At 43.8% G+C, this 13,954-nt stretch overlaps 1 protein-coding gene across 8 annotated transcripts in view; it reads left to right on the top strand.

The window, feature by feature from the left end:
• KIF21A (kinesin family member 21A) overlaps positions 1–13,954 on the top strand; it is a 719,281-nt gene that overhangs the window by 466,058 nt on the left and 239,269 nt on the right. For all 8 annotated transcript variants that reach the window (XM_085654100.1, XM_085654097.1, XM_085654095.1 and 5 more), the window contains one exon: positions 12,791–12,982. In XM_085654100.1, the coding sequence (XP_085510226.1) occupies positions 12,791–12,982 (192 nt within the window). The remainder of the gene's footprint in view (positions 1–12,790; positions 12,983–13,954) is intronic.

The raw sequence follows: 13,954 nt of genomic DNA, 5'->3' as shown, positions 1-13,954 counted from the left end.
TGCCTCTTCTCTCCCACCCGCCCGCCCTTTCCCCTGGTTGCCTCTTCTCTCCCACCCGCCCGCCCTTTCCCCTGGTTGCCTCTTCCCTCCCACCCGCCCGCCCTTTCCCATGGTTGCCTCTTCCCTCCCACCCGCCCGCCCTTTCCCATGGTTGCCTCTTCCCTCCCACCCGCCCGCCCTTTCCCCTGGTTGCCTCTTCCCTCCCTCCCGCCCGCCCTTTCCCCTGGTTGCCTCTTCTCTTCCACCCGCCCGCCCTTTCCCCTGGTTGCCTCTTGCCTCCCGCCCGCCCTTTCCCCTGGTTGCCTCTTGCCTCCCGCCCGCCCTTTCCCCTGGTTGCCTCTTCCCTCCCACCCGCCCTTTCCCCTGGTTGCCTCTTCCCTCCCACCCGCCCTTTCCCCTGGTTGCCTCTTCCCTCCCACCCGCCCTTTCCCCTGGTTGCCTCTTCCCTCCCACCCGCCCTTTCCCCTGGTTGCCTCTTCCCTCCCACCCGCCCTTTCCCCTGGTTGCCTCTTCCCTCCCACCCCTCCGCCCTTTCCCCTGGTTGCCTCTTCCCTCCCACCCCTCCGCCCTTTCCCCTGGTTGCCTCTTCCCTCCCACCCCTCCGCCCTTTCCCCTGGTTGCCTCTTCCCTCCCACCCCTCCGCCCTTTCCCCTGGTTGCCTCTTCCCTCCCACCCCTCCGCCCTTTCCCCTGGTTGCCTCTTCCCTCCCACCCGCCCTTTCCCCTGGTTGCCTCTTCTCTCCCACCCGCCCTTTCCCCTGGTTGCCTCTTCTGTTTCCCCCGCCCTTTCCCCTGGTTGCTTCTTCCCCCCCACCCGCCCTTTCCCCTGGTTGCCTCTTCCCCCCCCCCCCCACCCTCCCTTTCCCCTGGTTGCCTCTTCCCCCCCCCCCCCCCACCCGCCCTTTCCCCTGGTTGCCTCTTCCCCCCCCCCACCCGCCCTTTCCCCTGGTTGCCTCTTCCCCCCCTCCCACCCGCCCTTTCCCCTGGTTGCCTCTTCCCTCCCTCCCTGTTTTGAATGTGGCTTCTCACCAATAAGCCACACCCAATCCCTGCACTCCCACCTGGGAGGCAAATATACTACACCTTTGCACTTCCTAAGGTGGGCAAACTTTCAACACTCCCCCAAAGGCAAGGCAAGAAAACAATAATTTGCACATCACTTTTGAGGAGTAGCGCCAACTTCCTATAACACAATTACCTGCTAGAAGGGAATTCACCCATCCTTCTACAACAGAATACTTGGCCAAGAAGAGTCCACACCTCCTGCTACAAGGAAAAGACGAATTGGTATATCTGGGATGTATTTATTAGTAAATAGCATCACACAGTAAGCCAAATGCACCTAACATAGCAGACTCTAACATATCAATAATATGATTGAACATATTCAAATATATGTAGCAAACTTATAATCTAAAGGCACGAATCAATAACTGAGCAAACTATAATACTGATTAATAAACAAGCAATAACTGATATAAGATAAGGTACACTGGACGTCCTGCAAGAGATCAGAAAGATATACATATATAGAGAGCAGAGGAGTACTCTGGATGTGCACCTCCCACACCACAAAGAAAACACCTCCAATGATCAAAGAACCACACAACTCAATACATCACCTGGTGCATACACTGCCCACTTCTGACTGGGGGAATTACAGCCGGGGATCAGAGCTCAGCAAGCCAGGGTTCAATCCGAGATAGACACGTCTGCCCTCGCTCGGAATCCAAACTCCCAGTTTCTCAGCCTGCAACCCTCAGCTATAAACACACTGGAAGATTCGTGAAAGACCTCCTCCCACCGCCAGAGGAATTTTACCAGAACTGGCCAAGTTCCAAGCAAGCATCTCCATGGCAGTAAGGAGCTCTCAAGTCTCTTCCTCCATTCGCACTTCTTCCAGCCTCTGTCTTGACGAAGCTCTCACAAGGCCTTCCACAGTACACTAAACAAAAACAATCGCTCAGGAAAACACCAAGACCTTGAATGTGAATAACCCAAACAACTTGCAAGCACGGCTGTGCACGCAGCAGCAAGGCAGAGTCAGACATGAGGGCCTGTCAAAGGCAATAGTCCGCACCTATAATTCTCATCCACACAATTTACAAGCACCACTGTGCACACAGAAAAGTTTGAAGCAAGGTAAAGTCAGAAGGCAGAATGACATTAGACTACGTCAAAGCCAATAGGTCAAAGTCATAATTCACCAAACCCAAATAACATTATACACTTAATCCCTCAGTATACAACATTGAGCACATGTGTGCACCACCACCCACAAGACTGCACCTCAACATCCCATACCTTCTATTCTTGGAAAGACTATTCCACTAAAAGACAGAAGAAAAGCAGACATATGCAAACCCATCCTACATTAAGGCTAAGGTAACATAACACACTTAAGTCAGTACAGAATGGTGGTGGTTGAGGGTCATCATAGGGTGTCAGACCACAAAAGTGGCTGATTCACTACACTCCCGCCCGCCCTTTCCCCTGGTTGCCTCTTCCCTCCCGCCCGCCCTTTCCCCTGGTTGCCTCTTCCCTCCCGCCCGCCCTTTCCCCTGGTTGCCTCTTCCCTCCCGCCCGCCCTTTCCCCTGGTTGCCTCTTCCCTCCCGCCCGCCCTTTCCCCTGGTTGCCTCTTCCCTCCCGCCCGCCCTTTCCCCTGGTTGCCTCTTCCCTCCCGCCCGCCCTTTCCCCTGGTTGCCACTTCCCTCCCGCCCGCCCTTTCCCCTGGTTGCCTCTTCCCTCCCGCCCGCCCTTTCCCCTGGTTGCCTCTTCCCTCCCGCCCGCCCTTTCCCCTGGTTGCCTCTTCCCTCCCGCCCGCCCTTTCCCCTGGTTGCCTCTTCCCTCCCGCCCGCCCTTTCCCCTGGTTGCCTCTTCCCTCCCGCCCGCCCTTTCCCCTGGTTGCCTCTTCCCTCCCGCCCGCCCTTTCCCCTGGTTGCCTCTTCCCTCCCGCCCGCCCTTTCCCCTGGTTGCCTCTTCCCTCCCGCCCGCCCTTTCCCCTGGTTGCCTCTTCCCTCCCGCCCGCCCTTTCCCCTGGTTGCCTCTTCCCTCCCGCCCGCCCTTTCCCCTGGTTACCTCTTCCCTCCCGCCCGCCCTTTCCCCTGGTTGCCTCTTCCCTCCCGCCCGCCCTTTCCCCTGGTTGCCTCTTCCCTCCCGCCCGCCCTTTCCCCTGGTTGCCTCTTCCCTCCCGCCCGCCCTTTCCCCTGGTTGCCTCTTCCCTCCCGCCCGCCCTATCCCCTGGTTGCCTCTTCCCTCCCGCCCGCCCTATCCCCTGGTTGCCTCTTCCCTCCCGCCCGCCCTATCCCCTGGTTGCCTCTTCCCTCCCGCCCGCCCTATCCCCTGGTTGCCTCTTCCCTCCCGCCCGCCCTATCCCCTGGTTGCCTCTTCCCTCCCGCCCGCCCTATCCCCTGGTTGCCTCTTCCCTCCCGCCCGCCCTATCCCCTGGTTGCCTCTTCCCTCCCACCCGCCCTATCCCCTGGTTGCCTCTTCCCTCCCACCCGCCCTATCCCCTGGTTGCCTCTTCCCTCCCACCCGCCCTATCCCCTGGTTGCCTCTTCCCTCCCACCCGCCCTATCCCCTGGTTGCCTCTTCCCTCCCACCCGCCCTATCCCCTGGTTGCCTCTTCCCTCCCACCCGCCCTATCCCCTGGTTGCCTCTTCCCTCCCACCCGCCCTATCCCCTGGTTGCCTCTTCCCTCCCACCCGCCCTTTCCCCTGGTTGCCTCTTGCCTCCCACACGCCCTTTCCCCTGGTTGCCTCTTGCCTCCCACACGCCCTTTCCCCTGGTTGCCTCTTGCCTCCCACACGCCCTTTCCCCTGGTTGCCTCTTGCCTCCCACACGCCCTTTCCCCTGGTTGCCTCTTGCCTCACACACGCCCTTTCGCCTGGTTGCCTCTTGCCTCCCACACGCCCTTTCGCCTGGTTGCCTCTTACCTCCCACACGCCCTTTCGCCTGGTTGCCTCTTACCTCCCACACGCCCTTTCCCCTAGCTGCTTCTTACCTCCCACCTTCCCGTTGTCTGTGTTGCCCCTCCAATCCCCTTACTCTTCATTTGGCTGTATTGCTAGTTCCCTCCCTCCCGTTGTCCCTGTTGCCCCCTCCCTCCCACTCCTGTTGTCCATGTTGCCCACCCCCACTTGCGTATTAACAAATGTGCGTCCAGCACTGACAGCGTCACAGTGCCTTTTGGGTAACTTTTAGCCATGGTGCACAGTGGCAAAGCCAATAGCTCTCGCATCATTTTCCCTTGGTGTAACATAGACACCAGGAACTGCCGGGCCCATTTCCTTAGGAAAGGGGACACAAGGAGGCACAGACTGGTTTACGTCTTACCTCTTTGGGCCATGTCGGTGAGGTATACCTTTAATAAGAAACATATAAAGGAAGTATGCATGGTGTAGACACTTTTTTGTTTTAGGGGAACATTTCTTGAGTCTAGTGCCTAGATTTACTAAAGTATCGAGGCCTTTACTCTTCTTAAATTGTAACTGTAAGTTGTCATAGGATGCACATTTTATTGTGCTGGGATGCAAAAACGTCTTTGTCGAAAAAAAATATTTTATGAATATTTAGAAATTGAGGACCTTCTTTAATACAAAATCTTCTATTTTTCGTGTTTTTGTGTGAAATATTTGACCTTACAGATTTCAATAAAGCTATGTCTACTGGCAGTGTTGTACATTTCAGCAAACACAGTATTGGGTTTGTTTGTACTGAGTGATTGTTATCGTGACATAATGCCTTATTAGGGTGAACACTCAAAAAACATTAAAAGGTTTAAGCCGTTGTGAATAACAACTCCACTGTAGATTTGCTGGTTGAATCCTTTCATTCTTATTTCCTTGTGAAAACAAGTCAATTTGTGTTTTATCCCCTTGAGGCACGCAGACTTGGGGGTCTTTTCAAAGTTGTGAAGATAATTTTTTGTTCCATATTATCAATCACAAAATTCAGTATAAAGATATAGATGTAAATTATAAGAGCACAATATCTTGAACAACGTACGTGAGAAATGTGCTAATCTTCTTCATACATTCCATAGTGTTGTCTTCAATCTTAACAGATGAGGTATCCGTGTACACCGCAAACGTGAAAAACGTAAGACTCTTACAGTAATGAAAAGCACAGTGTGAGTTGCCTGAGTGGTGGGAAACTCAACATGTGATGTCACACTTGCAGGAGATAGATACAGTGTTAGGTCCACTGTAATCTATACAAAGCATGTGCCATGATCTCTGATTGTTGTTATGAACAATTAAATAATATATATATATATATATATATACACATACATACATACACCGACCATTTAAAATAAAGAATTCCCAGCACGAGATAACCGGAGTCTGTGTCCGTTCATCCAAACACAGAAGGTTTACGAGTGGAAATACATTTATATATATGTGGTAGGCGTAGGTCTAAAGAAAATAAGAGTGAGTTGAGTTGCTGTTTGACAGTTCGCCATTGCAAAGTAGAGCTCTGAGTGAGGAGAGCAAGAGTTGTAGGGGAGAAACTGGGGTGAGAGGAAAGCGGGAGGCAGATCCATAGGATGCAGAGCTCGATTTAAGTAAGTGAAAATGGTGATTCTCATGAGAAATGATTGGTTGACATCTGTCTGAATGGAGTAGATGAGGTTGAATGAGAAATAGTAGAAATTTACATACATTTAGAATGAGAATACCCCCGGGCATGCAAAAAGCAAACCTTGTGTTTTTTGTACATATGTTATAGTCTTAGCTGAAAGAGATCAGCCAGAGAAAGCACAATAGGTTACATGGTAATAATTTTGAGAGGCATGAGATTTTAACAGAAGGTCATAGACTTATAAGGTGTCTCTACCTTAGCTGTTGCTGTGCTTAGGAAGGTTCTCCGGTCAAACAGCAGGGAGATCAAATACGTTTTGTGCTTTAGTGATCTTGGAGCATATCGCACACATAGATTATTTGAGGCATTTGGTTGTGGTGAAACCAGAAGAAACGACAAAAGGGTTCTGCAAGGGTCCAAAATGCAGTGGCCATATTCAAGCAGGTGAATGTAATAGGGAATGTGGTTACGCCAAAGAGCGTAGAGATTAAAGTGCATTATTGCCATGTCTGAAGGTGGTCCAACCTGATGGTTAGTAGGTACATAAATAAAGTGGCTTAGTTAAAAGGCTGGATGCTTGTTATCGTAAAAAAGAACGTGACGGTGATATTGAATACAAGTGTTAGTCCCGATTGCCTCTGAAACGCGATCCTCATAGTCCATTGATAATGAGTTGGCATTTTCTACGTCACTGGCCTCATAAATTGAATCATAATAAAATCAATGCAAGTGGACATTTTTTAGATAGACCTCATAGTGTTATATTCATATATAAATCTAAATAAGTTATACAGACAAGATTTGTAGACGAAGATGGAACTGTTGAGGTTATGTGTTACATAGAACACATTCAGGGACACGAGAGGTGGCATGCTATCTGTTGTATAGGTACAGAGTTAAACTCTACATGTTTAACTGTTGTATGATGATATTGACTTTATTTGTGCATTTGAAACATTGTGCAGAATAATGCAATTGAAGTCCATTTGCTTCTTTCAATAGTCCCTTAATGCTTACAAACATAAACATAGTGAATGCAGGTACGACACAGAATTCTGGTATACGAATGTATATAACCAAGTGATGCAGGGCAAATTTAGAGAAGACAATTCTTGTATATGAGTTAGTCACAAAGTACTGGTATGCTGTATGTACACGTAATAAAGAAGAAGATTGAAAGCATAGTTCTTGATTACAGGACAACTACATATGCAATACTATTGAAAGCATTGACTTTGCCTTGTCATAATTATGGGTAAAAACGAAAAAAATCAAATTTAGTGAAGACTAACATTACTTTTTTCTTGTTGATCTGATGTCCAGTAGAGGCTATGGAATAGCGCTATTGGAGTGTTACAGTTACATAGGTAATAACCAGTAACGGGGATTTCTCTTCCTTCACGTTTGTATTATCACTATAGAGAAATTAGTTTGCTGTGCGTATTGATCACTACAGATTTATCTTTGCGTTGGAAACATTACTTTGAATGATTGAGTCCGGTAGCAAGAGGAGGGAGAAGCTGGAATGGTAGTCTGTCTACTTATATGTGTGGTCCTAGCTTTCAACTCCATTTTAGTTTTGGGGCCCCTCTTGTAGGGTAATTTCAGCCTGAAGTGCATGTCGGCATCTTGATTGAGCCCATGACAAAAGTAAATACATACATTCATTCGTGTGTGTGTGTGTGTGTGTGTGTGTGTGTGTGTGTGTGTGTGTGTGTGTGTGTGTGTGTGTGTGTGTGTGTGTGTGTGTGTGTGTGTGTGTGTGTGTGTGTGTGTGTGTGTGTGTGTGTGTGTGTGTGTGTGTGTGTGTGTGTGTGTGTGTGTGTGTGTGTGTGTGTGTGTGTGTGTAGGTGTGTGTGTGTAGGTGTGTGTGTGTAGGTGTGTGTGTGTGTAGGTGTGTGTGTGTGTAGGTGTGTGTGTGTGTAGGTGTGTGTGTGTGTAGGTGTAGGTGTAGGTGTAGGTGTAGGTGTATTTTAAATTAAATGTAACCTAAATACATTTTTCAATTAATTTAAATATTTTAAGCTCAAAATCCCGCTGAAATTCACCAGTTATAATTATCTCTAGTAACTATGACTCGCGCCTTAAGGTAACTTTGACTCGCACCCTCGCCATGCACTGCTTACTGCATCCCATATTACATCACTCATAAAATGTGTTATGACATCATTGATAACATCCCTGCAACATATGAAGTTATATCTTTATTGACAAGACTGTGTGTTGCGTGGGCACGAGTTAAAGTTACTTTAGGGCACCAGTTATAGTTACAAGAGATAACTGTAACTGGTAAATGGCAGTGTTTTTTTTGTTTAAAACATTGCTTTGCCACTGAAATATTCACCTAACTATAACATGTCTCTATATATATATATATATATATATATATATATATATATATATATACACTGAAAAAACCATAGGTTTCACACACGTTATAGTTAGGAATTAGCATTTAAAAAACCTTGCAAATTCACTGAAAAAACCATAGGTTTCACACATGTTATAGTTAGCGGAAATTTTACTGATAAAAAACCAGTGAAATTCCCCCGTTATAGTTAGTGCAGGCAACTATAACTCACGCGACCGCAATCCTCTGCTGATGCTAATACTGTATTTAGACACTTATATGCCCATGTCTTCTTCCATACATTTTTAGCTATACATATATTACAAATATTTTTTTTTCATAAAGACACATATGTCATCAGCAGAAGATTGCGGTCGCGTGAGTTATAGTTGCCTGCACTAACTATAACGGGGGAATTTCACTGGTTTTTTATCAGTAAAATTTCCGCTAACTATAACATGTGTGAAACCTATGGTTTTTTCAGTGAATTTGCAAGGTTTTTTAAATGTTAATTCCTAACTATGACGTGTGTGAAACCTATGGTTTTTTCAGTGAATTTGTACGGTTTTTTAAATGCTAAGTTACTTTACGCCATTCGAGGCGTGCGCGCCCACTTAACGCAGTTCGTTCCGTGCACGGTTTTTATCAACTTTAATAAGCCCTGTACATTTGGTGGCCTTCGGCCACCAAAAGCACAGGGGGTGGGGTCAATGTGGATAGTGTTTTTTTTATTTCAATTTTATAATTTCATGTTGCCAAAATTTAGTTTTTTTTACCTATTAATAAGCCCTGTACATTTGGTGGCCTTCGGCCACCAAAAGCACAGGGGGTGGGGTAAGTGTGGATAGTGTTTTTTTTATTTTTATTTTTTTACCGTACGCTTACGGTAAGCGTACGGTAAGCGTACCCCGCGAAATTGCCGAAAAAAAAATAAAACCGTTTTTGCTCTTGGGGGATGTTTGTGGACTCCCTCAACATGACTATGTGGGAGGGAGTTGTCAAAACAGCCCCGTAACATGTTTTTGGCCATCATGTTTGATAAACAACACTCAGTGCGAGAGACAAAATGGCGGCCGCCGCTTCCTGGTTTCGGCCGATTCGAATGTTTACTAAGATCTAAGAGCCAATCAGAATCGCGCTCGCGCACGCCACCGTACGCTTACCGTAAGCGTACGGTAAGCGTACCGTAAGCGGGCTCAGATATATATATTGATTTAAAGGCTATTTTCTCAGAATCTACTGAACAGATTTACACCAAACCTACAAAAGGCACTTCCTTGACCTAGGGACTACCTCTCTGCCAAATTTTGAGTAATTCTGTTCAGCCGTTCGGGCTGTAGCTCGTTCTAAAGGTCCTATGGAAAAATGCATGGGAAAAACGCGTTTTGGGACCCCCCTTTTATCTCAGCCCCCGCTTGACGGATCCCCCCGAGACTTTCAGGGTAGGAGCGGAGCGTAGCGCCCCACCTATTTTGAGAAATTCGCGAGGATTCGTCGACCGGCGCCAAAGTTATTCAAAATAGAATGTTGAGGTTTTCCTATGGAAACGTGGTCCTAACTATAACTACCTACTGGCGACCGCCAGTAGGTAATATATATATATATATATATATATATATATATATATATATATATATATATTATCTACTGGCGGTCGCCAGTAGATAGTTATAGTTAGGACCGTGTTTCCATAGGAAATCTGAAAATTCTATTTTGAATAACTTTGGCGCCGGTTGACGAATCCTCGCGAATTTTTCAAAATAGGTGGGGCGCTCCGCTCTGCTCCTACCCTGAAAGTCTCGGGGTGATTAGTCAAGCGGGGGCCGAGAAAAAAGGGGGGTCCCAAAACACGTTTTCCCCATGCATTTTTCCATAGGGACCTTTAGTCCAAGGTACAGCCCGAACGGCTGAACAGAATTACTTGAAATTTGGCAGAGAGGTAGTCCTCAGGTCAGGGATGTGCCTTTTGAATATCTGGTGTCAATTTGTTCAGTAGTTCCTGAGAAAATTTCAGTTAAAAGTACATATATATCTATAAGCGTGCACCGTGCGCGCACGGTGACGTGCGCGAGCGCAATTCTGATTGGTTGTCAGATGTCAGTAAACATTCGAATCGGTCGAAATTAGGAAGTGTCGTCCGCCATTTTGTCTCTCGCAGTCTGAGGCAGTGAAAAACAAAGGTGGAGAACGTGAAAAGGGGGCAGGGTGGACAGTTCCTGACCCCCTAGCCTTTGTCAGGGGGTCACTGAAAGACCCCCAAGGGTGAAAAAAACATTTGTTTTTTTTACGAAAAAGTGCGGGGTGCACGCACCGTGCGCGCACGGCACGCACAACGCATCGTGGGCGCTCGGTGTGCGAAGCGCACCGAGTGCCCACAGCGCGCGCACGGTGCGCGAAGGGCACCGTGCGCGCACGGTGAAAAACCTGAAAAAAATATATATTAATAAATACTTAACTTAGCATTTAAAAAAACGTACAAATTCACTTAAAAAACCATAGGTTTCACACACGTTATAGTTAGGAATTAGCATTTAAAAAACCTTGCAAATTCACTTAAAAAAACCATAGGTTTCACACATGTTATAGTTAGCTGGACATTTCCCTCGTAAAAAACCATTGAAATTCCCCTGTTATAGTTAGTGCAGGTAACTATAACTCAATCCTCTGCTGATGACGTCAGATATTACATCACTGATTACATATGTGTCTTTCTGAAAAATAAATATTTGTAATATATGTATAGCTAAAGATTAATGGAAGAAGACATGGGTAAATAGGTGTCTAAATACAGTGATGTAATATCTGACGTCATCAGCAGAGGATTGCGGTCGCGTGAGTTATAGTTGCCTGCACTAACTATAACGGGGGAATTTCATTGGTTTTTTACGAGGGAAATGTCCAGCTAACTATAACATGTGTGAAACCTATGGTTTTTTAAGTGAATATATATATATATATATATATATATATATGTATATATATGTGTGTGTGTGTGTGTGTGTGTATATATATATATATATGTGTGTAATATCTTATATACTTACCATGCGTGGTCAAGGCTGTTTCCCGTTCATTTGTAGGATGTATTTACTTTCTCATTGCCACATTGTAGTTCTCTCTTGAAACCTCTGGTATGTTGCGCAATGTGTTAGAGTTTCAAGAAGGTGAATTGTCAATTATGTTCATAGAATTTGAGAAAGTATTCTGGATTCTTCTTTTCAGAGCTCTTATAGCTTTTCATATGAAGACCTTTGAGCAGGGACAAAGTATGAAATACACCTTGGAGGTAATCCATTGTTTGATTAGTGTCGTGATATTTTCGTTAATACATTTGCATTCTATTTTGGCCAAACTTACAAACCAAACCGTCATGGCATACATAGAATCCTGTGGGGTTTTCAAAGAAAGATGTTGATGGTTTCCTTACATCAGTAAATTCAGACTGATATAATATCCGCTTTAAGTTAGTTGCTGTCAAAAACTCATCAAAGGTTTGGAGAAATACTTGATCGAGAGACTACTGGTCAATAAGTACCAATTTTTGTCATATTTGTTGGTGACTATTGAGACAAGTTCTGGTCATCAAGACGGGAGATTTATTTTCCGTCTTTTTTTTTTTTTTAGCAAGACTACAGTCATGAGGGTTTGAGGTTTTACAGAAGTTCATCTTAATTGTTGACTTACCCAAAGGCTATTTTATTGTATTCTGATGTTATTTTCTTAAACTCGCTCAACATTTGTCCTTCTTGCTTGATCTGGAGGCTCTGAGAATTTACAAGACCTCCTCTCTGTACAACTGGGTTCAGGATCTTTGTAAGCTGCAGACACTAGAACATTCCCTATGTAGGATTAAGCTCCAGTTGGGCAGAATTGTAATCCTTCTTTTTCTTAAACATCCATCTCTGTATCCTATTGTAATCTGATTGTCTTCCAGTACACTCTTCACATTTTGTGTGTGTCAGTCTGAGGTGATGTCATTGTAATGTTAAAATGATTGTAATATGCACTGGAGGGTTTATGTAACATCATGATTTTCTATGAATGCACTGAGAATTCACGTACAGTATATTTTCAGATCAAGGGGCCGGTTGTGATATTTAACCTTCATTTTATTAATTTGTCATTTATTTCTGTTTTCTGATGTTATATATCAGTTAAAACAATGTGATGTGTTTAAATAAGATAAACATTTTTTCCACTGTCTGATCTCAAACGGGGGATGCTAAGGCAAGAAACAGTAAATTGAGCTACATTTCTAGACTAATAATTGTATTTATCTGTAAAGAAAAACATTCCCACAATTTTTCAGCAGATTTTTTTTATCAGGAATTTGATTAATCATCTGTCCAAATCTGTGGTACATCGAGATGTGAAGGTTTTGCATAAGGAAACTTTTTGAAGATTATAATTTGGTAGCCCTGCCACCTAACAGTATTTTTGGTGATCTTTGCCACATTTTTAGGTTGTTCTTCATCTCCCTTTTCATAATAGAGAGTGGAATTGTTAAGAAGCTGGGCTATCTTCAGACTTTTGTGTGACTTCAACCTCTGCCTTCCTATTGGTTGATGACACGTATGCTTGAGACATTGCTGGTGCTTAGGTTTTTGCAAAGCCCTAAACTGGTCACTATGGATGGATATTTAAAAAAATTTGGAGCAAACATGTAGAAGATAGTATCCAATCTAGGTGTCGTTATTTTCTTCCATATCACTGTTTTTCATTTGGACCAATACAGTATCTTAAGAGACAAGTTGGAAAGTTAGTTATTAATATGGGAGGAAGGTGTACAAATTAATGTTGGTTTTTGTAATAACCACTTGTGCTGTTGATAAAATGTTACTTTTCTAATCGCAGCAACGTGAAGAGTTAACCAAAAGAAGAGAGAAGCTTTCAAAGAAAAAGGAAAAATCAATCAAGGAGAATGGGGAAATGGATAAACATGTTAATATCACAGAGGAGGTGGAATCCCTAACTGCAAATATTGATTATATTAACGACAGCATTTCAGAGTGTCAAGCCAATATCATGCAAATGGAAGAAGCAAAGGTATGTGAGATTTCTTACAAAGACGTCATGTTGTAATCTTTAAAGATAAAAAAATGTTAATAAAGTTTTAGAATGAATGTTGGAATTTGGAAGGTGCCCAGTGGGAGAGATCCGTTGTATTTTATTGTTGCTTCATGAGAATCAAAGGGTCAGTCAGTCTTATGAAACACTTTTAGAACTTTCTAACAATAAATTTGGGTTTGATAATTTATTATGAATTTGTCTTGAGAATTCCGGGTGAAGCAAGTAAAAACAATGTTGTTGAGCATAAAAGTAAATTTAATGAAGTTAGAAATGAAGAATCACTGACACAGTATCGACTAAATGAAGATCGACGTCCAAAAATCGGAGGAGAAATATCGAGATCCAGAATATCGACATCCTATCTGCATTACGGTAAGTACAAAAATATCACAAAAAAATCGATGTCAAAAATATCGTTGTGAAAAATGTTGTTTAAGTTTTAAAAAATAGTAAAATAAAGTAAATACATATAATTAAAAGAAATGTAGTTACATATTTTTTAAATAAATTATATATATATATAATGTAAAAATAAATTAAGCATATACATATAATATATACTTACTAATAATTTTTAATTATTTTAATAACTTATATATTTTTTTAATATATATATTATAAATACATCTATACACATTAAACAATAATATAAATACAAATTAAATAAATATAACATTATAAAAAATTTTTTTTTTTACTTTTTAATATTAATTATATACTACATTAATAAAAATAATATAAAAAATATTAGATAGCGGAGGTAATAAAATTACAATTCCAACTCAAAAAAGTGCAACACTAGGGAAAATGTTAGCGTAGGGATACAAATTACTATTCCCACTCCAATGAGTGCAACATTAGGGAAAGTGTTGGCTAGCGTAGGGGTAAAACTTACTATTCCCACTCCAGCGAGTGCAACAGTAGGGAAAGTGTTGGATAGTGTAAGGG

The sequence above is a fragment of the Triturus cristatus genome, chromosome 4_1 (genome assembly GCF_964204655.1).
Source record: "Triturus cristatus chromosome 4_1, aTriCri1.1, whole genome shotgun sequence".
Classification (NCBI taxonomy): Eukaryota; Metazoa; Chordata; class Amphibia; order Caudata; family Salamandridae; genus Triturus; species Triturus cristatus.
This window is presented reverse-complemented; position numbering and strand designations above follow the sequence as displayed.